The 24,666-nt window shown below is 45.0% G+C and overlaps 1 protein-coding gene across 8 annotated transcripts in view; it reads right to left on the minus strand.

The window, feature by feature from the left end:
- Positions 1–1,839: 1,839 nt before the first annotated feature.
- Positions 1,840–24,666, minus strand: part of KIF1B (kinesin family member 1B) — a 138,635-nt gene continuing 115,808 nt past the window's right edge. For all 8 annotated transcript variants that reach the window (XM_032393859.1, XM_032393835.1, XM_032393819.1 and 5 more), the window contains 14 exons: positions 24,326–24,392; positions 23,417–23,501; positions 20,678–20,783; positions 16,120–16,234; positions 15,107–15,240; positions 14,272–14,333; positions 12,933–13,078; positions 12,282–12,521; positions 11,113–11,184; positions 9,373–9,494; positions 7,684–7,833; positions 7,122–7,314; positions 6,798–6,916; positions 1,840–6,274 (listed from right to left, as the gene is read on the minus strand). In XM_032393859.1, the coding sequence (XP_032249750.1) occupies positions 6,232–6,274; positions 6,798–6,916; positions 7,122–7,314; positions 7,684–7,833; positions 9,373–9,494; positions 11,113–11,184; positions 12,282–12,521; positions 12,933–13,078; positions 14,272–14,333; positions 15,107–15,240; positions 16,120–16,234; positions 20,678–20,783; positions 23,417–23,501; positions 24,326–24,392 (1,654 nt within the window). In that variant the 3' untranslated portion in view covers positions 1,840–6,231. The remainder of the gene's footprint in view (positions 6,275–6,797; positions 6,917–7,121; positions 7,315–7,683; positions 7,834–9,372; positions 9,495–11,112; positions 11,185–12,281; positions 12,522–12,932; positions 13,079–14,271; positions 14,334–15,106; positions 15,241–16,119; positions 16,235–20,677; positions 20,784–23,416; positions 23,502–24,325; positions 24,393–24,666) is intronic.

A 24,666-nucleotide genomic window follows, 5' to 3' on the forward strand; every position in this document is an offset into this window, starting at 1 on the left:
CTCAAGAGAGCGACCCTGGTGAGGGGCCAAGCCTACACGAGCCTAGATGAGGTGTGGTTGCAGGAGACACCCACTCTGTAAGACTAAGTCGGTGTCGGTGCAAATCCAGTGGAGTTCAGGAAGGCATGGCCGACATAACCCCTGGAGCCGACTTAGCTTTGAAGGCCGAGGAGTCCCACGGAGAGAAGCTGTAGCAATCGGAAGAGGCCCTGCGCGTGCTCGCAGCACTGGCTGCCTGCGGGTGCCCCCGGGGGACCTGAGACCCAGCGCGCCCCCGCACCAGCCTGCAAAGCTCCCCACGCTGGTCTCTTCCCCTTGCCGGGTTTCCCTTCCTGCTCACTCATCCAGTCTGCACACAAACATGTTCGTCCTCTCCCTCCCGACTTGTCCTGCGCCAGTGTTCCAGGACCCGAGCCTTGGTTCTCACCGACCACTCATTCCCGGGCCTCCTCGCCTCCTGCTTTCTCTGTCACCCTCACGCTGACAACTCCCAAATGTGCGTCTCGGGCCCCACCTGTCCCCTTGAACCCAGCAGCCTCGGCAGCTACATAGTCGGGTGGAAAAGTCGGGGTCTCCACGTGAACGTGACTGGAACCAAATCCTTCACTGAGCACCGCCAGCCACCCCCACCCCATTCTCCCAATCTTCTTCATTTTAGGCAATTGCAACATGTTCTTTATGCTAAGGCACGCATCCCAGGGTACCTCTCTCCCCGACTGCGTGCAGTGGCTCAGCAAATCTCTTAGCTCTGACGTTAGAATATCTTCAATCTGACCACATCTCCCGCCTTCGCTGCTCCTACCTGGGTCCCAGCTGCCACCTTCCTCTGGGGACATTGGGCAACAATTTCCTATTTTGTCTCCCTCCCTCCACTAGTCCCCCATCCACACCCCCAACAGGCTGTTTTTCACCCAGCAGTCAGAATGGTCTTTTGAAAACACAAATAGGACCATGTGACTCATCTTCCCCAAAGCCTTCACTGGCTTCCTATTTCACACTAATGAGAGTTACCTAAACCTTAAACCACCTGGCTTTTAGTTACTTGCTGCTGCCAAGGCTCTCGTGTTCTCCCCTTACCCAGACGGGCCTCCCTGCTATCTCTGGGACTGACAGAGGACACTGCTGCCCAAGGGCCTAGCTTCTCTGCCTCCTTGCCCAGGCTTTGCACACATATGCATTCCCTCATTCAAGTGTCTGCTCAAAAGTCCTCCGCCAACACAGGCCTTCCCTGACGACAAGATCTAGAAGGATGCCTCCCTCCCATCCATCCCTTCCATTCACCTGCTGTTTGCTCGGTCACTGGCCACTTGACGTTAGACATTCCCCATTCGTGACATAAAGGTCTTCCCTCATGGGGACAGGAATGCTGGGGCGCGTTGTTTGCTGCTGAGTTCTCACACCCCGGGCGCGGGCATGGGGTGGGCGCTCAGATGGGCACTGACCCAATCACTGCCCTTTACCTGAATGCTGCTTCTCCCTCCCTTCTGTCTCCCCCCAGACAACCAGGATGGTGGTCCCTGCTCATGCTCTGTTCACAATGGGAACTTGTTAAGTGAAGCACAGGGTGAATGATTCAACCTCTCCGCCCAGAAAAACCACACCACCACTGGAGAGTCACTGGTAGGTATCTAAGGAGAGGCTTCGGGAGAACCCAGACAACACTCAGGAGGAAAGCATTTTCAAAGAAACAGCACGAAGAAATAGCACCTGGCTTTATAATAACCCTACTCTGAATGATCAGAAAAGCCACAGGTCACACCACAGTAGTATCTTTGCAAGTCAAGAAATCTTGTGTAACTACCTTTCAAAGGATGCAAGAAGAAATGCACGTCAAGAGCCTTCTGATGCACTGGTTGTACCTTTATTATGTTTACCTCGTTCACTAAGAGCTCCGTGATGCAAGGTTACCATACACAGTTAGATAATGTCCGCATTGCACATCTAAGGCTATACAGCAAAAGAACCAGAATTAGTACAAATACAAGAACTATATTTACATTCTGTATACTCAAGCTCCAACATCAGATAATATTTACATAATAAAACATGAAAATGAAAATCTGAAATTAATAATGTACATTGTTGCTAATGAGCTCAACTCCTTACTGGGGAGAGATCAGTTTGCAAAGTCTTGGTTCAGAAAGGCCACACGTGCTCCACGGGTTCCGTGGCAGCACACGCGGATGGTGAGAAGAGACCCGAAATCCCGACGGGTGGCGCCTTGCACGCGAGAAGGCCGATGGAGTCCTCAGGCGAACCGATGCCAGAATGTGCAGCCTGGAAAAAGGGAACTTGAAGACATGAAGACAACACGCAACAGCCAGGGTTTGGCAAGAGACCAACCTCAGCTCGGACTTCCTGAGCACAGCTTTTAACATGAAATTTGCATCAACTCTCATTCTTTCCTTTAAATGATCAGAGGCTTTCTTAAGATTCATGGGGGCTCAAATCCAAATTTCACAAATGGCCTTTTGAACAACCGCAGATAATCTCTCAGCTGACATTGCCATTTCCTAAGGAAGCACCATCAGTACATCCCTGCTACACAGTCATGGTTTGGCCGCACACTGGGGTGAGTCGTTACTGGCCATGGTGGACAGCGCAGTGCACACCAGTCAGAGTCCTCTTGCAAATACATTCAGCAAACCTTCTGAAAGCTGCAGCAGAATTAGTGTCTTCTTTTTAAGGAGCAGGTTAACAATCACATTTTAGAAAGGGAACCCAAAGCAAAAACGAAGGACCCAAGTCAGAGAGACAGACAAGCCCTGACCCCGTCCTGGAGGACCCGAGTGGACGCAGCACGAGGAAATGGCAGCGTACCGGAGCTGCTACGCCCTAGATCATCCGTTCTTTCCCAGTCCAATGTGCAATTAATTACAGTGTATAAATATACAAATACCTTACAAAATTAAATATCCCTGTAAACCACAACAAGCAGCAGGCAAATACAGTCTTTGCTTTGAAATGTGCCAGGAGAAGTCATTTTATTTTTAGATCCCTGAAGATCTTTCCCAATGATTTAACTTATTCCTTCATCTTAAAAGAGCTGAAAAAACCCACTGAAAATATGAGTAGCTATAGAAGTTCAATGGTAGCTGAACGGGGAAATAAAAATGTAAAACAAGAGTGGTTTCTTAGCCAGGAAAAATCATTTTCCTTCCCCTCACAGTGATGGCGCGAGTGTTTTAACGATGTGCTAGGATTGGGGTGCCCACCCGGCTGCCAGCAGCAGCCCCTCCCCGCACCCCTGGCTGTGTGCACGGCTGGTCGGCCCTGCACAGCCTGGCCCGAGAGCTGGCTGACTCCCAGGCAGGCGCAGAGGTGAGGAGGCTGTGGGCACTGGTTTGGTGTGGGCTGTGAGGTCCTGTTTTGCTTTGGCAGGAGAAAGGAGGGTGGGGAAGGAGGGGAGGACATGATTACTTTTAACTAGCGCTCATTTCTTCTTAATTTGTGTAAGAGCTTTTTCTTTCTTTTTGTTTTTTGCTTGTTTAAAGGAGTGCTTTAGGAAAAAAAAAACAAAAAACCCTCAAAAGGTAGGTTCCTTAAATACCAATATTAATATTATATTAATATTAAATATCAATTTTTCTGCCACCATGGCTTCAGCTAAATCCTCATAAATAGTTCCTGCCATAAAAGCTCTCTCAGCTTCGAAAGTGGGGATGGATCTGTCCAGAAAGGGAACATTAATCCTGAAACTGTTCCAACTATAGTCTGGACATGGGCCGCTAGAGGAAAAGGGGGAAACCAATAAGGGCTGTCCTCAGACTTTTGGTGGAAAGCACACCTGCCAGAGACCCCTGACGGACGCGGATGTCCTGCTTCCTCAGGGGGCCCTCTCCCCCCGGGTGTTACCAACAGTCCAGTTCTACCTGTCCTAATCTCTGACACCTCCAAAGCAAAGACTTTCCAAGCCAGTTCTGAGTTAGAAGAAAAATCAAATGCCATTTCAGTGTATCACATGATGTGACTCCCCCTCAGCCCTCCCCACCTCCCTCTGTCACGGACATGGGTCCCTCTGTCAGACTTCGTGACAAACAGCAGCGGCACCCGTGACTTCATTCTACAACGTAACCTTCGAATTTCACCTTCATTTCCCCTGAAATCAGATTTCATTCCAGTCCAGGAGCGGTCTCTAAGCACCAACAGATCCTGGATTTGAGTCTACACCAGAAGGGCATATTGTGTCCATTAGACAACTAAGGAACCTCTAACTACATTAAAAATCTCAAGCACTGCTTAGAAAACAAATAACATCACAGTTAATGACCTATGTTTTAAGGAGAGGAAGGAAGTTAAAAAAACCTACTGTAGAGTTTTTATTGATCACTTTCCAGCTAAGGTCACAGCCTGGGATTTCTAGCCTGTCTTTTAAGCTCTCCACGATTCATGTTTCCTCCTCTTTGCAGGGCAACTCTACTGAGGCCAGGAGACCTGTTCTTAGCGATGAGCCCAACCAGGAAGTCAGAAGCAAGGGTCCGCTGACATGCGCCTGCCCAGCTCTATTCCGCAGTGTGCACCAGCCCCTGCCCCATGCTGCCTGAAGCAGAAAATCAGCCGGTCCCCACCACCTGAGAGGCAGCAACTTCAAGGCTGGAGACCCTCAGTCTCTGCGAGGTGGGAGAGGGCAGATACTTTCCTGAATGCCTGAGGGATGGTCAAACAGAGATGTGCGTGAGGGAGGTAAAGGATGGTACAAAACACCCCAGGTCAGATGGCAAAGCAGCTGAATTAACCTGCAGGCCTTCTTTTCCCCAGGCCATTCCTATAAAACTTACTGGCAGCTGAAAGAAAAAGAGTATCTTCTTCCATGATGGCATCTGGATGCGGATGACCCTGTTCTGCCAGAGAAGGAGACTGTCAGCAGTGAGCTTCCTCCTTCCTCCTCTGGCAGTTTTTCCACATCCCGTGAAGATAACCACGGAGAGGGAAGGCGGCGGCAGCAGAAGCCAATGGGGCCAGGGCTCAGGTGCGCCTCTTCTCTGCCCCCAGGTGTCCTTTTGGTTTTTCTTTTTTAGTGGTGGAAGGGGATTGGTTTTAATCACGGGATCCAGAAAGCAAAACCTGCCTAGTCTGCTTATTTATGATTATAGAGGGAGAAGCATTACTGAAAGTATTTTCAGTTTCACAAGGATCATTGGAAATGACCACTGGATTCAGAGGGAGACTTCCAAGTCTATACTTGAGAGTTACATTTCTTTGATCAAAGGGCGCTACACCAATCACAAGGTCACTACTCAGCATTCCCATAATTATAATGACAACAACGACCATCAAGTTCATTAGCAGAAGTGAGTCACTCCCCCCTTGTGGGACGTTTGTGTATGACATTGTACTAATTCCAAACTGTACCATCACTAATGCCAAGAAGAGAAATGAGAAACTGAGAGAAAAGCAGTTCACAGGAGCGCTGCTGTGAGGAGCTATCCTCCTCCTGCTGTCAGCCCGCCGTCATGACCCACTGTCAAGCCCCACGGTCCTCTCAAATCCACGGGCAGTATCCTTGGCCCTTCCCTTCTTACAAGTCAGCAGCAGCCGCTGTTCCAGGCCCGCTAAGAAGTCCTCCCTTCTCTCTTCCACTAAAAGAAAACCGCATAACTACGTTCTAAATAAGCTCCACTTTCAGAGAATACACCTGTGCCATTTCTAAGCTCCCCACAACCTTTTCCCTGAATGGAAAATGCAGGGATTAGCAATGGCAAAGAGATGGAAAGGGAAAAGGTAAGTTTTTTCCTTTTAGGTTCTAAAAAAAGCCAGATGTTTCCTCCCGGTCTCTAAGCCACCCCCCCCCCACACCCAAAATTGAAGTGATATCACAAAGAAAGAAAAGGAAAAGCATTATGTTGTCTTAAAAAACAGACAAAGATATCCAAAGACAGCAGTACAGACATCACAGGGGGTCATAATGGGGACCTATCATACAAAAGGAAGCCAAAAGACACAAAAAAATAATTTGGAGATTCACTGGATCCCCTCTGGGTTGTTTTTGTTTGTTTTTCTCCCTTTTGTTAGGCCACATGCTGCTACCAAGATTTTCAGCACAGGAAAAGAGAGAAGGGTACAGAGCAATGGAGACGGGGACCAGGAGAGCTAGCAAGAGTGTTGACAGGAGGGAAAGCAGTTACCCCACAGGCTTACACACGAGAGGGGCCATCAAGAATCACAGAGAGAAGTAAGAGGCAACACTTTCTTTATCTCTCGAAGGCGAGTGAGGATGCTCAGCAGGGTCACTTAGTACTTCGGTTCGCTGGGGCATCTGCGAGAGAGTTTTGACCTACAGGTGACAGAGGAAGAGGATGGATTAGAAAGCTGGATCCACATGTCTCTCCCCTCACAGGTCTCTCTCCTCTACAGTTCCCTCCTTGAGCTTCTTCCCCTCCAGCACTCAAGTCTCAGGTCTCTAGGCTCCCTGAATAAGCAGGCTAAGCTGCGGGGGCCCCTGGGACACAAGCCCCTCACAGGATCAGAGGCTGGATCACAGGGTGGAATACTGGGAGACCATGAAGGTTTTCACCACCTTTCCCTGACTCAGTCAAAAAATAAAAAAATAAAAAAAAATCTTAAAAAACAAAATCAAAGCAGGACATTAACTGGGTGCAAATATGACCAGGTTCCCTTAGCCATTCAGGACACCAGGTGACACCTTATGAGAAGCGGAGGCCTCATCACCACCTTACAATCACACTTATGCTGCTGTCCTTCCTCTATAGTCAACGTACTTTTTGGGAACAAGACTTCCTTCTCGATTTACATTGACCAGAAGCCTAGAAGAAGGAAACACGAGGACAACTTCTTACCGTATTGTGCCAGCAAGGAGTGGGTTAAAGGCATATAACCAGTCATTCATGTCTTTATCATTGAGAGCCTGTAAAAGGACCCCACGATGCTTTGTGCATACAGCAAAGATGTTCGGTGTCTGAAAGAGACACAGGGAGACAGGAGGTTACGATGGCTGCTGACAACGGGGACCACCCTGCCATATTCCCAGGGCACACAGAACCTCATACTGAAGGTTCAGGGAGACCAGACACATAGGAGAGATGCCACACTACACAACAGAGTTCAGAACTCAGAAGGAAAGGGGGCAGACGGCAATTAGTAGCCAAGAAAGCAGGACTGACCTTCACCATGGCCTGCTGGTCCTCGCTATATTCCACCTGTGCTGTGGACAGGTTAATGATGCCACGCTCCACTGGGTCTTTGTCGCTGTTATAGATAAAGACATAAGGGCGACGGACCACGACAAAATGTTTAGCCCAGTTGCTGTAAAGTGGCTCCTTGAAATGCAGGTATCCTTTCTTAGAGACCACGGAGCTAAAAAGGGCAGTACAAGAGAGGTTAGTTTCTCACAAAAAGAAAGTGATCACGGCCTGAGGAACATGAAAATATGTCTCACCTAGGCCCAGTCCCTAGGATGAACAAAACAGGTAAAAGATCTGTTTGGCCGAGAATCTTCTCTGCTGAAGTAACACAACAACAGAACACAAAGTACGGCCCCCACAGCGTACTGTGGTGTGGTGGAGATGCGTGATAGGACACAAGTGCGGCAGGAACCCAGCCTGGCTCTTTATCCCAGATTCCATTGATATTAGACTATAATATTCACCTCAAGTACAAGAGCGGAGAGTAAATTACTGTGATTTGTCTTTTATACCTGGCATCCCTGGTCAATACAGTACTCACCCTGGTCTAATTTCTTCCATATCTGGAACAAGATTGAGAAATTCATTTTTTCCTGCTCGGGCCAAATAAGGTGTTTCCACAGTTGGGACAATCTGAAACTGTTCAAATTCTGGGCAGGGACTAGAGGCCCGGGAATTGGCTTCTGGGGTCCTTTAAAAGAGAAAGGTTAGGGGTAAGAGGAGCTTCAGCAAGGTCAATGCATAATGTGCACAACCCTCTCACCAGGAGGAACAAGCCCTCCCCTTAAGAGCATGGGCCTTGCAAACATCAGTTTCAGAGAGCTCAGCTAAGACAAGCTGGTGTCAGAAAGTTAATTCCAACTTCAACTGGGGTCATCCTTTAGAAGTTACAAAAGTCACCAAGGCCCACAGTCCCTCTTCCTACTCTGAAGCCCTCTGAACAGAAGCGTCTGGGGATGAACTCCATTCCCTTACATGTTTCTATTTCGTTTCAAGGCCACAACTAGGGCAGTGGTTCTCAAAGTGTAATCCCTGACCAGCAGCATCAACTTCACCTGGAAACTTGTTAGAAATTCAAATTCTTGGGCTCCAACCCAGACCTACGGAGTCAGAAACGATGGGTGGAGTTCAGCCTCCCAGGTGACGCTGGTGTGCACTGACATCTGAGAACCACGGCCACAGGGGGCTGGCAGAGAAAGCAAACGAGTGGAAAGAAGCTGGCTTCCGGAACGACCGCCGACTGAGAGCAGTCGGGACCATGACGTGAGCAGGAGCTCCTACGCTCTGCACCATGGGTTACCGCAGAGCAGCTTGGCCTGATGAATTGTATCCCATCAACTCTAAAAAGCCCATCTTTTAATACTTCACCATTTCTCAAGTTGGGATGCATCGTACAATTGATGACACAGGTCACATTTTGGTTGGCAGTGCTTTTTTCTTTCGTAGTGGCACATAAAATAATGTTATGATTGATGACATTGCAAATTAATTCAATTACCTGGTTGTGTTATTTTCTCAGCCACACTCAACTGTCGCCGTGTTGGTACAGTAAGACAGACAGCTGGACGATACCCAGGTGGGTTCTGACAGGTGAGCACAACGAACGGAGACGGGCCAGGGAGTGTGATGGTGAGTCACAAACAAGCAATTACAGTGATGAATTCATGGGATCTAGACTACATTTGTCTCTATTATTCTTACCAATATGTTTCATTGTGCCATCAAATATATTTTCCAAACTAGTTTTAAACTGTTTTCCCCAAGATGGGACTTGCTCTGTCTGGTATGACCGGGGAACCAAACAGGAGTGGGAATGGAAGGCCAAAATGAGCAGGAGAGGGATTCAGAGGAACCAAGGGTTTTCTTGCAGGAAGTTGGTGAGACATGGTGTTAGAAGGTACAGGAGCATCTCCCTGGGACTGTGATACCCAGAAAAGGCTCCCACATACTTCTGAGTGCTGCCAAGATGGATGGTCCTGCCCTCAGCAGAGAACCACTGAGCTAGAGGAAGGCTGGCGTTTCTTTGGTTCTTAGGCTAGCTTCTCTCAGTGAAGTCTGGGTACTTGCAGCTTCTTTTTTTTTGTATGTATGTATTGTAATCATTACCACCAACGTGGGGCTTGAACTCAAGACCCCGAGATCAAGAGTTGCATCTTCCACCAGCTGAGCCAGCCAGGCGCCTCTTTTAATTATGATTATTATTTTTTTTAAAGTAAACTAGGGTACTTACTTCTGATCCAGAGAGTTGCTCCTAGCCTCTACCAGAGAAGGGCAGGTAGAGGAGGGAGTGAGGGTCGCACTGCTGAAACTGGACACAGAGGGATCCCGTCCGATAGGAGAGATATCAGACAACTGGAGGCAAACAGGAGACAGCAAGTGAGATGCAGCTGAAAACCCAAAATACCTCTGCAACGAGGAGCTTTGACACCCAGTGACCTCACATTCGTGTATCTGCTGCTATAGGTTATTCAAGAAAACGACTTATAAATACTTTATGACTTGAATGTCACATTAGGAATCATTTACAAAAGAGGCAAGGCTGGCTTTTTATTTTGTGACTGTCCTGCATTAATTAAATGAGGCTATCTCTATGAGCCCAGTATTTAGAACAACAGGCACTATTCTAAGAATATGGCAGAAGCCCTGCCCTCCTGGAGCTTACGTTCTAAGTGGAGAAGGCAGACGACAAACAAATCAACAAACACTTTGCAAAGTGTCAGGTAGTCCTATGATCCAGTAATTCTACTACTGGGTATTTACCCAAAGAAAATGAAAATACTAACTCAAAAAGACATATGCACACCTATGTTCACTGCAGCATTATCTACAATAGCTAAGATATGAAAGCAACTCAAGTGTCCATTGATAAGATGAATGAATAAAGAAGATGGTCTATATACACAATGGAATATCATTCAGCCATAAAAAGGAATGAGACCTTGCCATTTGCGACAAGATGGATGGACCCAGGGGGTATTACGCTAAGTGAAATATGACCGAGAAAGACAAATACCGTATGATTTTACTTACACATGTGGAACCTAAAAAACAGAAACAAAACCAAGCAAAAAACCAGACTTTTAAATACAGAAAACAAACTGAGGGGAGACCAGTGGGGGGATGGGGGAAACAGATGAAGGGGATGAAGAGGTACAGACTTCGAGTTATAAAATAAATAAGTCACGGAGATGAAAAGTACAGCATCGGGAATACGGTCAATAATACTGTAATAACGTCGTGTAGTGACAGATGAGGACAATACTTATCGTGTGGTGAGCCCTGGGTGATGTACAGAACTGATCAATCACTGTGTTGTATGCCTGGAGCTAATTTAACACCGTGTGTCAACTACATGTCAATAACACAAAGCATCAGGTAGTGGGAAGGGCTACAGCAAAAACTAAAGCAGGGAGAGAGGTCAGACAGCTTCAGAGAGCTGCTGCCTTTACAGAGGGGGCTAAGGAGTTCATTTTTGAGCCGAAAAATGGACAAGAAAAGGGCGCCAATCATGGGCACTTGTGGAGGAAGACTATCCCGGGGAAAGGGATAGCAAGGCTGCCAAGGCCACCTAGGCAGCTGGAGTCTGAGGATCAGCAAAAAATGTCACAATGACTAGAACTGCATGAGCACTGCAGAGGTTCTTTAAAGTGCTCACCTCACTCTTTGTTGAAGGCGACAACATTTAATGCCACCACGAACCTCAGGACTTCTGGTGTCCTGTCACACAGTGACATACCAGCCCCTACAGAATCTCCTCCGAGGGATTCGGGGAAAAGCCAAAATGTTTCCCATCTGATAACACTCTAAGAGACACAGGAGGATGCCTTTATCTGCAGAAGTCAGTGTTCTGCCTCTGAGAAATTAAATAAATACAAGAGCAGATATGCCCTACATCCTCAGACCCAAAGCTACACCCATCTGAAACCACCTCAAAGCAGGGAGCCTGGGACGGGAAATCTGAGCTGCTCACCTTACAGTCGCTGATGCTGCCGTGCACCTGGCTGAACTCCCGGTTGAAGGTGTGAGTGAGAAGTTGCAGGCACTAGGGAAGAGAGAGGAAAGTGTGAGTTTCAATGGTTAAATGAAGCCCTGGATGCAAGGCAGGAAGAGAAAACAACAGGCTAACACCCACAGTGGAGCTCAGGTGCTGCCCCAACAGCTCTAGGATTAAGTAAGAATTTAGCAAGGGAAGCCTGGAGTATGCCTAACGAAGACAAATTAAGTGGATAAAAGGGCCATTCTCAAGACGACAAAAGCAAACAGCTGCCAACACCACAGTGGAGAAGTGCTTAAGAACACAACAGTGCCCCTTCCGATTTGTCCTGGTACTAGAAGTCATGGACACTTCTGGATGGACATATTTTTCTAAACTGACTAGAAGACCGTTTGGTTATTGAAACAACATGACACAGAAGCCCTCTCACCTCTATATTCCATTGTGGGCCAGTTGTCCAGACACCATATGCCTGAGTGTCATCCTCAGCAACCCCTCTACCCTCTCCCACCCCATCTGGGCAACAAGGAGTGCCAACTCTACCTCCCCAAAGTCTCTTCCGTGACGACTCTTCCTCTTCTCCCTGCGGCCTCCCGCCTCAGCTGAGACCCACACCATCTCTGATCTGGAGCACCGCAATAAAGAGCTCTTTGTGCCTCTAGGCTCTGTCACCCTAAACCCACCCTCTTTCTTGCTGCCACAGCAATCTTCCTAAAACACAAACACCTGTTTAAAATATTTCCACGTCACCCCCAGGACATTCTACACTCTAGTCCAGTCCCCAGATCCTGCAAGATCTGGTCCTGCCCCTCCCCACGTTCCCCATGTGATTCCCTAGCACTGAAGGTGTAGCCTATGAGGCTCCCTCTGGTGCAGCCTTCCAAGCTCAGCTCAGCAGCACCGGCCCGTGGAGGCCTCTCCTCGGGCTCCCCCAGACTCCAGACACACACCTCTATTATATGCTTGTCACCGAGTCACCTGTGAGTTCAGTAAGGATAGAAATGGAGTCTTATTTATTTCTACCTTCACAGCTAGTACAGGCCTTGAAACAGAGGCCCTCAAAGAAAGACGAAAACGAAAAATCCAACTAGCTCACAGGAGTCTCACGGTGGGAAAATGCTCGGCAACGAGGAAGGGATTCACACCTTGGTAGCCAGCTCCTTCTCTCGATCCACCAGGCTTTCAATGTCTGTTGAGTCGTAGCCGCTGCTCTCGCTGGGGGTGATGGCGCTTTCAAAGGTGGTGGTAGAGATCTGAGAGGAGATGCTGGTGGAGGTGCTGAGGGTCCCACTGCTGAGGCTAGGGGACAACGAGTCACTCAGGGATTTGGGGATGCTGTCACCAAGTCTCTCACGCAGCAGCAGGAAGTGGCGAGTTTTTTCCACCTAAGAAGATCAACACAAATGCCTCAGCAAACATAAAGCTTGTTAAGATTCTTTTTTTAAAGATTTATTTGTTTGAGAAAGCGAGTGTGTGCACATGTGAACAAGGTAGGGAGGGGCAGAGGGAGACTGAAAGGGACAGAGAATCTTTAGCAGACTCCCCGCTAAGCAAGGAGCCTGACATGGGGCTCGATCTCATGACCCCAGGATCATGACCTGAGCCGAAAATAAGAGTCGGACACTTAGCCGACTGAGCCACCCAGGCACCCAAAGCTCGTTATCTTAATAAGCAAAATATGCCTCCATCATAACTGAAAGCTGAAAAGCCAAGATCACACAGAGAAGGTGAGTGTGACTGATACTTTGGGAGTCGTGCTCCAGAGTTTCATCTGAGCGTCTCCTGCCCTTGGGTACCTCGTGAAGGAGCTCCAGCTTCTCTAACTCCCACTGGTGCTCCAGGATGAGACTGTCCCCGCGGGGCCGCCAGCCTGCTAAGTTCTCTTCTCCCCGCACATAGGCCACAGACGTATCCAAGATTTTTCTTCTCCTCCTCTGCATGCCTGAGACAAGAGGAAGTAATTTTTTTTCAGAGAAAAATCTGGTTGCATTTTTAGCTCAAAACAAACTAATAATTCATATACATGGCAAACCAACACAGTCAAGATACAAGGGATTTTGATTATTAATAAAAATTAATCCCTTTTCCCTCAAAGCAATTCTCTGAACTTCTTTTAAAACAGAGTTTTACATTCTTTGATAACTATGAAGACTACAATGCAACTTTAGAAAATGCCCAAATTATTGTGTTAAGTGAAAATATAGAAAGACTGACTAGTCTGTACCCTATGGTTCCAAATATATAAAAATACACCCATATGAAAAAAGTAAGAAAGGACCACCTCTCCACCCCCAACCACACCCCACATTCAGGAGCTTAATTGGGACTGCAGATGACAAACAGCTTCAGCCCCATCATTTTCCATTAATTTTTAAAAATGTTATACTGTTTTTACATATCAAAGACACAAATTAATGTTAAGTAAGAAAATTTCTCAAGGATGTATCCGGACACTATAATTAGCTGCTATTGAGACTTGGATTCATACTCAAAATTCTTATTTTAATCTAAATCTTACCTGTGGGACCTGACCTTCTTCTGTGTATGTTCTCTAAAATGAATGATCAAACTCACCTTAATCAAATGTTTTTTAAAAACCCTGACTTTTGTCCACGTTCCAGCTTATAAACATAGAACTGCAAAGGGCTGCTTAAGGCCACCAAGCTAGAGGAACAGCAGCAGGCCAGAGAGACATCAAAAAGGACACAGCACAGATTCAGTTTAATAATTTGTCTCCCTAGAGCACAGGAACTTCTAATTCTAGCTTGACAGCACCTATTAAGTTACATTTTGCCAAGATATCTTTGGTGCTAATGTGGAAAGGGAAACGGTTATGAAGTTTGCCAAGCCAAATTCATTCCAATAGACCCAAATTTTGTTATAATATATTGCAACCTTGTGACATTTTGTTCAATACAGTTTTTATAACTGTTTTTGCAGGTCACAAACCAAATAGTGTTGTAACTCAGAAAAAGGTAACTCTCATCACCACCAAAAAACTGGCTTATAAAATAAATATACCTGGTTTCTAAAAAATTTTCTATCTATCCTACATGGGTAGGATAGATTTTTGACATAATATACTCCAAACACAGGCAAAGATAACTATCACCTCCCCAATCCATACGGGCTTACCTGGACTACCCGTGTCTGCCATTTTGCATAAACTGAGTTCATAAATTCCAGTGACTCGATTGCTATTTGAATTAAAACAAACAACTGTTTAGCTTCTTACAGCACAAAAACAGGAAAATCTCAATTCCTTCTACTTAAAACACTGTCTCCTATGTAGGGACTGCAGCCCACCCTCAAATATAATTACAGACATTTCTTATTTCTTTTCTTATTCTGAACTTAAGAAGTATATTTTTCCTAGAAGGAGTTTGTTTTCATCCCAATCTTTTGAATTACTTCAACAGGAGGACTAAAATTGAACGATAAACTCAAAAGTTTATAATACAAGTAGAAAAAATAAAAATCTGCCTTACCACAAGAGAAGAGATGAGGGGGAAAGTCTGACTAGAATGAAACGATGAGCATCAAATTTGGGGGCATGTGATTAGGAAGGGTACTGAACCTTCCACGTATTAGTAACACTTATTAGTTAGGCTGGATAGTGAGGCACGGTAATCCCTGTATTAGTCTTGACGTATTCTGATATACCTTAAATAGGAATAAATCTTTAAAAGAAGAAAATCCCAGTGGTAATCAGTTAGAATTAATGACATCTGAAAGAACATTTAGTCCCTGCAAAATCGTTCTGCGAGTGCTCACAATGTAATACTCCTTCCTTCCTTCACACACTCATGTGTCCATCAGTATTGCAGTAAATGCCAACACTCTAAAGTTACTGCACTCTTGGTATCAGGTTGTAAGCCAACCCTGAAACAGCAGGCGAGGGACACGGAGGGCTCAGCTGCTTCTGTAGGGGGCAAACGAGCTGGAAGCTACATTTGTCTCAGAAACTTACGAGTCTGGTGACTTTGAGTAGCCGCTGCCGAAGAGGCTACGCAGAGAGCGTGGAGGCGAGATCTTGGCATCCCGGGAGTAGAAGACCATGCACACGTCCTTGGTGATGACCGCCGGCTGGATGCAATGATCCAACTGAAAGCACAAATGAGTGGGCTCCATTTAAATGCAGACAGAGTGTCTGTGGCAGGACTCTGTGCACTAGCTTAGTCGGAAAGCTGGTGGGGGCTGGAAGATTTACCCAGAGGTGGAGGCTGGAAGATTTATTTCAGCTCTACCAACTACTTCAACAGCAGCTCAGCAGATAATGTGTGAAAGACTAGGTCGTAGTCCTTGCAGCTGCTTTATTTTCCCCAATTTTTAAAAAACTTTCTTCTGAAATAATGGCTAATAGTTATTATTTATTATGTGCCAAGCACTGTTCGAATGCTTTTGTATCTGACCTCTCTATACCTTTCTGAGGTAAATGCCATCATTACTACTCCTGTTTAAGAGATGAGGGAACTGAGGCGCAGAGAGAGCCCCTGTGGAAGGACATGCTGGCAGTAAGTGGCAGCACCGGAATTCGAACTCAGACAGGCTGGTTCCAGGGTCTGTGCCGTTGATCACTACCAGGCTCTGCCCACAGCCGCAAAAACAAGAGGCGAAGTTTTCTTTAAATTGTATCTTCTTTGAAGAAGGCGATTAGGTTACTAAAACTGAAGTTATAATAGAAGCCATATGACTTTAAGTTTATTTATTATTTTTTTTTTAGTAATCTCTACACCCACTATGGGGCTTGAACTCACGACCCCAAGATCAAGAGTCGCACGCTCTTCTGACCGAGCCGGCCAGGCGCCCGGTCGTAGGATTTTTGTGATTACGTAGAGATGAGGAACAGAAGTGAATACAATCAGAACAGTAGCAAACAGTGACAAAAAATTCAGTCGAATCTTTCCTCCTCATTTCTTGTGGTAATCTGCCCACTGTTCAGGCCTAGCCATTCACGGTCATTTAGGTTCAAAGTCTCCTCACCTCTAGGTACGCTGACAAGGTCATATAGATCTTTTCCCCATAGGGCGTCACTCGGTTCAGAAGAAGAGAGTTATGGAGGGAGCTGTCCCACACGGCCTCGAAACGGTAGAAGGTCCTGAGGTCAGAAAGGCAAGAGGGAGTCATCCAGAAGAAGTGAAGTCACCTTAGTCCAGGTTCTCTGTCAGTAACACTACCGAATCCTACACCAACAAACACTTGGAATATACTGAGATCATTTAATGACACGGTGGAGCCTTTATCCCCTAGAAGGAAAAGATAGGCCCCCAGTCTCTCGCCCCACCCACCATCCAGGAGCACTTAGCTATGCTTTTTTTTTTTTCTGGACAAGCCTGCTTCTCTGTCTATAAACATAAAAACAGATCAATCAAAGAGATTAAGATTGCCTGTGGACAGAAACTAAAGGAAGAAAGCCTAAGTAAGCGCCTCCGCAGTCAACAAATAGGGCAGGAAGCAAATCCTCAGGAGCCTGCAATCCTATCTTCACATCCCAGTCCAGTTCCGCTGTGCCTTCGAAATGTCACAAACACCTGGGAGGCCTGACAGAGAAAACAGGCAGAATAATTTAAGTACAGAGAGTCTAATTTTAAATAAAAGAACAGGAGGCTATTCTTAGCTGATGTTTAAGTAAAAGAATGATTTTAATACCAAAGCTGGCTAACTACTATTTGTTACTTTTCAAAAAAAATCCACATGAAAAGCAATCTTCCGCTTCAGTAACAACTAAAGCTTGACTTAATAAGCACCCAGAAACAGTTTTTTAAGTTGTTCTAATATCTTCCTTTTCTCCTACTGGTAAAGCCCCACAGACCTGACCTGACATCCGTTCTGCCAGTTCTACAGCATCGTCCGAAGCACCGCACTGAGTTACAGCCCAGCTCCCAGCTCTGCCCGCAGTGCCCTCCACCCCCACTCCGGTCCCATGACAAGTGTCTACTCTGCACAGTGCACGTTCCATCACCACTGGCTCACACCCAGTTCAGCGAGAAAGACTTTCTGCACACTGCTTCCTTCTACACCTCCTTGCTCCTTCCCAATAGTAACCTTGCTATTGCTGTCTTTTCTAGATTTCCTATAACAAATAACTTCCCTAAATCAGATGAAGAGAGATGGGAAAGACTTCCTTCACTACTGAACCAGGATTTTTTTTCTACCCTAAAAGAAGAAAATAGATGAGACAAGCAGCTCTGACAGCAGAAAGAGAAATGTTTAAAAATAAACAACCTATTTCTCACAGACTCAGCTTCCCAAATAGCCGAACTGGTCTCTACTACCTCACAGGATAAAACCAAGAAAACAGTGAATAATTATGCAAAGCTACAGAGCAGCAAACCTTCAAGCTTCTGAAAGAGAGGACAGACAAGGAGCAGAGAAGACCCAGGCTGAGATTTCATATGAAAGGAAGGGAAGTAACACTCTAATTTGTAATCTAGCAGAAGAAAAGCTGAAGGTGCATAAGAATAAAATGGACAAGAGTTTAGTAAATGGGATGAGAAAAGAAGCGCTCTACCAATCACTTAAGAAGCTGTATGTGAAATTGTACACGCATCAGGAAAAGCCAGGGCACAAGGGTATAGGATAAGGTGCTGCTCTATCCTAGGTCTGCATGGGGAAAAACTACTAAATTAAAACAGTAGTCTAAGCAACATAAGACATAAAGCATTCTGATACACTAGAATCTTTATGTGCAAAAAAGCAAACAGAAAATACCTAGGAATATCCTTATCAAGAAAGAGCCTGCAAAAACACAGAAAAGGCTTTTGTTAGTGCAGTTGCGGAACAAAAAAGTAAAGGAAAAAAGAGAGAAAAGCAAAAGAGAAAAAAGTATATAAAAAGGACAAATTTGCTGTTAAGCAAAGTGAATCCAAGTGGACAATTAACAGAGAACTCCATGGGGCACAATTTGATAGACAGCTTACAATGACATGGGTCCCTCTCCTGTGACATTTAATTAAGGAAAATGCTGGGCACAGAAGGGATGGTGAACACCACCTCTATTAACACCTGTCTGCAGGTGACTCGGTACTGGAAATGGTAGGAAGCTGCTGTGGAGTGAAGGGAAAACCAAGTCAATTAGGTAACACATAAGCAGGACTGGGAAGAAAAGCAGCAGTGGCCCTTGTGGGCTACACACCCAATCAGCACGCCAGAATAGCTCTCACAGATAAATGTACATCACACACCCAAACTGCAGTTCTTTAAGTTCAACTTTAAACATTAAACCTTAGGCAAACAGAACAAAAGCTCTCTTAACTAAATTCTACTTAGCAACTTGCCAAATTAACTTATGCTCTCTGTATTTCCTAATATAAAAAAGGATGTCCATTTTGCACTGAGCATCCTAAACTAGTGGTATCTCATACGCCAGACAGTTTGCTTCTAAGAGCTGAGTATTGTGCTTATCAAGTATCAATAGTATTTGGTCCTGAACCTGTTTATACAGTTGTACTTATTATAATCATCTAATTTAATAAAATATTAGGCAAATCCATGAAACATGAGGGCAAAAGGAATTTTTGTTTAGTGCGAAACAAAACTAAGTTTAACTTTATTTATTTATTTATTTATCTGGAGAGAGAGTGAGAGCGAGTGAGCAGGGGGAGGGGCAGAGAGAGAGAATCCCAAGCAGGCTCCATGGTCAGCACAGAGTCAGACACAGGGCTTGATCTCACGACCTGATCCAAAATCAAGAGTCAGATGCCCAACCGATTCTGAGCCACCCAGGCACCCCAAGTTGAATCTTTTTAAAAGATGTGATAATGCTGAGTTAAAAAACACCTGTTAAGTTTGGGTATGATCAGTGTAAAAAAAAAGGGGGGGGAATAATAAATTTTAATGATAAATGATAAAAAGTTTAAAGGATTTTGCATTTAGATTCTTCATAGGTTTCTAGTTCTTGTTCCACCAAACTAAAAACCAGATGATGAATTATGGGCATGGTTTTGCAAGAATAACAATCAGAAGTTCAATAAATGAGCCTACAATTTAAGGAAAGGCTTTGGCCCTACGTAAGAGCTTGACAAATTAATGTACGTTTATATAGCTTAAATTGTTTAAAGTATGTATCTTTTTTATTATACCTGACTTTAGCCAACTTTTTTGATTAATTAACTCTAAACCTCTCCCGTGAAAGAAGCTGGTTCTAACAAAAGCCAAATTAATCTACAGCATCTGACCCGTAGCTGGGTATGAATCAAAGGACTTTTGAAGGTTACTCTAATGCAGGCAACCAGCATTTCAACCAAACATCATTGTTCTGTGTATTTTCCTAAGTATTCTAGGGAAATTTAAGATCTATTTCTCATAGTTGCCAAGAAAATATGGTGAATGCCACCTGAATATCTGCTATCAACGTCCAGCTGGAGAGAATACCATGTGGGGTTAATGTTGACTTCAGAGAAACGGCATTCTTCACGATTCTGCCCAGGAATAGATCGGGCAGGGCCAGAGCATGCTTCTTTACCTCTGCCACCCCTCCCCTACTGGCACACCCTCAGATTCCTTCCCTCTCTCTCACAGTGCCTGCAGCCCCACCTACAGGCAAAAAGCACATAGACAGTTGCTTTTTTTCCCTCTTTCTATGCAAAACTGTAACACAAGGAAACAACGGAAAAAAATTAATCCTGGCCCAAACTTCTAATCCTGTTTCTGCTTTCTGTCTCCTTTTTCCTCTCCCTCTTTCCAACACAGATGCGAGCACGTTTTTCAGGAACAGAGAGGGGTATATAGAAGTCCTCCTGTAATGCAAAGGCCACATCAGAACACAGAGCCACCTCTGCTCCCCAGCCCTTGCCACATAAAGGAGTGGGGTCTGTGCACAGTGACTTAACGCCTTTCCTGGGGACGGAGGGGGGCCCCAAGAGATTTATCTCCAGTCGGACATGGGAAAGCAGACTGGCTATGGACTTTATGCACTGTCGTCACTTGATTATAAAATGGAATTTTAAGGGAAACTAATTTAAAATTTAAAGTAAAATTCACTATTTATAGCAGACAACCTTGTTCAGAAGAGTTTATATATATTAATTTATCACCTTTATGAGTAAATGAAAATGAAAAGCAAACACTGAGACTCCTGGAGCCTCTGCTGGCAGCGGCCAAAGCTAAACACAAGACGGTTCGCTATGCCTCGGAGGGCGTGTTTCCATGACACTCAGGACCAACAGACCTTTCTCCACAGCAACCTCTTCATAGGAAAACACTTAGCTCAGCAACAATTAATTTGTACTTTTAAACCCTTGGGTAGCATGCTGCATTTTCTTTTTCTGTTCTTGTCTCTCAGACTCTGTTACATCTACTCTAACTCCACACAGGACAGAACATTTTCATTCTATACGGATAACTGATCCACATACACCGATCTCTATTTATTTATTTACTTTTGGAGAGCCAGGGGTGCAGGGAGGAAAGGGATGTCTGAAGTGAGAAAGGAATATGTTTCTGCACCTGAACAGCAGTCACTGGGTGAAAAAGGAATCTAATGGGGGAGCATCAGCCCCCAGAGCGTGGACTCATCGGGCTGCACAGGGGCCCTCCCTACCTGCTGGAGTTGTGGGAGGACTTCAGGTACTTGGCGGAGATAATATTTAGAGAGAGGATGGCATCAACTGCAGCCTCATCCACCTCAGCCTTATTCCTGATCCGGCCTACGAGGAAGAATAAACAAACTAGGACAGGGGTACACTTAAAAACATAAGGGAGATTCATTAAGCCAAAGAGAAACTTTTAAATCCAGGTACCTTCAGGTGCTGGAAGGTCACGTGGCTCACCACTGAGTGGTCTCCCACAATCCATGTCGCCTTCCACTTACTTCCCACCTTTAGTCCACTGTGAAACCTGACTGACTCTGTTCGAGAAGTTTCTCATACTCATCTCACCTTTTATTGCTGATACCACCGCCTGCTCACAAAGGTCACCCCTTCCTGTCTGGAACCCTGTGGTGGCCACTGCACTGGCCTCCCGGCTGCTCACCTCTCCCCCTCTCCAATCCACCCCACGCTCACTTTACATAAACTTCTTTAGCCACCACCTTCATTATACCACTTTCTTGTTCAAAATCCTACAACCGTTTTCAAATTAACACTAGGGGAACCCTAGGGGATGTATGGCACAGAGGTCAAGAGCACAGCTTAGGGAGCTGGACTGCCTGGGTTCAAATCTCAGCTTCAGCACTTTCTGGCTGTGAGGCTTAGGCATATTGCTCAACCTCTCTGAGTCTTGGTTTCCTCATCTGTGAGGTGGGATTAACAATTCTTCCCTCACATGATTGTTACAACCACGTTATATGTTTGTTATGTTATATTAAACTAATATTTCTAGAGCATTCAGAAATGTACCTGTTACAGAGTAAGCACTACATAAATGTTCATTTAAAAAAAAAAAAAAAAAAAGCTTGAAAAACACTGCCCTAGACAGAAGAGTGTAAAATCTCCCTTCTAAGGGTTCTTAGTCTAGTCCATAGATACTCAAAGGGTCTGTGTATAGAATTCAGGAGGTCTATGTGCTTAAATGGGAAAAAAAATTACAACTTTATTTTCATAAACTTCTGACTGAAATTTGGCATTTCCTTCAATTATGAAAGGAGAGGACAACCCACAGGAAAATCAGCAGTACCTGTGACTCTGTCCACAGTAAAAATCATAGAAGTTTTCATATCATACTAAGGTAAAATATCCTGACATTCATTACACTCTGAATGATAGAAATCAGACCCACTGCTTCTTTAATGCATTTAATGCATTAATATAAATAACAAGTTTTTTTTTAAGATTTTATTTATTTATTTGACAGAGAGAGATCACAAGTAGGCAGACAGGCAGGCAGAGGGAGAGGGAGAAGCAGGCTCCCTGCTGAGCATGGAGCCCGATATGGGGCTCAATCCCAGGACCCTGGGATCATGACCTGAGCCGAAGGCAGACAGACACTTAACCGACTGAGCCACCCAGGCACCCCTAAATCACAGTTTATATTATAAATCTGTTTAGTATTTGAGAAATTTCAGTACCATTAGTTCCCTTTGTAATCCTATGTACAGTTGACCCTTGAACAACAAGGGTGTTATTGGGTGTGAACTGCAAGGGGCCACTTATACACAGATTTCTTTCGATAAATACAGTCAGCATTGTAAATGTATTTTCTCTTCCCTCTTCCTCTTTTTTTTTTAGAGAGAGCGCACATGCGTGAGCTGAGGGGAGCAGAGGGAGAGGGAGAGAGAGAATCTTAAGCAGGCTCCAAGCCCAGCACACCTGACACGGGGCTCAATCTCACAACCCTGAGATCATGACCTAAGCCAAAATCAAGAGTCAGACACTTAACCGACTGAGCCACCCAGGCGCCCCCTTACAATTTTCCTAATAACATTTTCTTTTCTCTAGCTTACTTTAAGCATATAGCATATAACGCATATAACATACAAAATATGTGTTAATTGACTAAGTTATTGGGAAGGCTCTGGTCAACAGTGGGCTGTTAGCAGTTAAATTCTGGGGAGTCAAAAGTTAAAAGTGAATATTCAACTGTGCTTATTCTAACCTCATGTTGTTCAAGGGTCAACTGTACTTTATTTTCTACATTTAAAAACATAATTCTGAGGCTTCACCACTGTCAAAGGGGTTCATGGCAATAAAAGATTCAGAACCCTGCCTTAGACTCTAAAGCTTACATGGTTTAGTCAATTTTTTTTTTTCATCATGCAACCCTGGCCATGGGTTTCTAGCCATTTGCATTTTAGAGACGTTCCTGACTCTCTTACTCAAGATGTTTCTGTGTGTGGAGAACAAAAGAGATGAAAATGGGTCCTTTTTGCTGTTAATTCTCAGCACAGATCTTTCTCACTTGCCCTCGCACTTACTCATCAAACTGTTTTGTTATTTTTTTTAAAGTATATATATTTATTTAAGTACTCTCCACACCCAGGGTGGGGCTCGAACTCAGGACGTTGAGATGAAGAGTCGCACACTCCACTAACTGAGCCAGCCCGGTGCCCCAAACTGTTTTAAACATCCATAGGTTGTCTCCTCAACGAAACTGCAAGCTCACAAACGAGCAGAAACTTCTCTTATGCCCTTTCTGAGCCTCTAGCACAGAACCATTCCCACCGTAACAGAGTAAAATAAAGGTTGGTTGAATAACATATCCCTAATGATGGGGGCTGAGAAACAAGAGTAGTTTCAAACTATACATGTTCTCCACACTCTGTGTTTTCCAGTACTCCTTCCCCACATTCCCCACGCTCCTCGAAAAAGCCTGGCTCCAACCTCAGCCGATGGAATGTACTCACCTACCACCAGCTCACGAACATCCTTCCAATGGAGTTCACTCCCCTTCTCGTGGATGATGGTCACTGTGATCCTTCGCTGGATGCCCTAGGTAATGGAGCAGGGTTGCAGTTTAGCTGGCACAATCTGTGACTTCTGGATTGTATGGTGTAGGGCTGGGCAAGGAGAGGTCTGGAGAGAGGGGGAAACGCTGCCCCACTGTTACTCTAAACAAAGGGATTTAGGTCAGGGGATGAGGAAGAACCAGGTTCTGACATGGCTTTAAGAACAGATGACCAGATTGTATGACCCAGAATATGAGACCCTCAGCTCCTATGCCCACCTGGGTTATAACCATTTTTATTCTTAAAGATTTTATTTTTAAGTAATCTCTACACCCAATGTGGGGCTTGAACTCACAACCCTGAGATCCAGAGTCACATGCTCCACAGATTGAGCCAGCCAGGTGTGCCAGTCAAGCATTGTTGAGCACTGACTGAATCTACTCTTGATTTACAAAAGGAGGACCTACATTTCATGGCCAGATTTTTAGTCCACTGCAACTTCCATCCTCTATCTCCATTAAGAACTTTTAACTGTGAAAGCACAGTTTCCAAACATGAAAACTGTATATAAGAAAATAAAATTGTTTAAAATGACATGGGAGCTGCACAAATTATAATAATTGAATAAAACAAAGTCTTTTTCAAAATAGGTCCTCTAAAATATATTTATATATATAAGCAAGGGTATAATATAAGCCAAGGTCTGAGGAAGAAACATTAAAAAACAAACATACAAAAAAAGAAAAAAAAAGAAGGACAAGGTCTCTTCAATCCCCAAATCCACTTAAAATGAAGAGGAAAAGCAGAGAGACAGAAAGAGCTCTGTATCCATCCTTCCTAGGCCCTCTCTGGCTCCCTCGTTAGTACCTGATGGAGCAAAAACGTCCCCTGGCAGGGCAAGCCTGCTGTGTGGTCAACCACAGCTGGGATGTACCTATAAAAATAGAAATGCACGAGAAAGCAGTTAGATGGGATGCTTGTGCTGAGTGCCACCTCATCCGCAAGGTCCTCCCTGTCGCTACAGCCCCCATGGTCTCTGTTTCCCGTCTTCCTCACCATCTGGGCACTTCATCACACGTTCATTTGCATTTAATAAACCTTTTCGCTTATCCACACCACATCACCCTCACTAGACCGAAGTGCTCACAGCACGGTAACATCCTTTGGCTCCATCCCATCCTCCTGCATAACAGATACTCCATAAATAA

Source organism: Phoca vitulina, unplaced genomic scaffold, assembly GCF_004348235.1.
Source record: "Phoca vitulina isolate PV1807 unplaced genomic scaffold, GSC_HSeal_1.0 scaffold2, whole genome shotgun sequence".
NCBI lineage: Eukaryota > Metazoa > Chordata > Mammalia > Carnivora > Phocidae > Phoca > Phoca vitulina.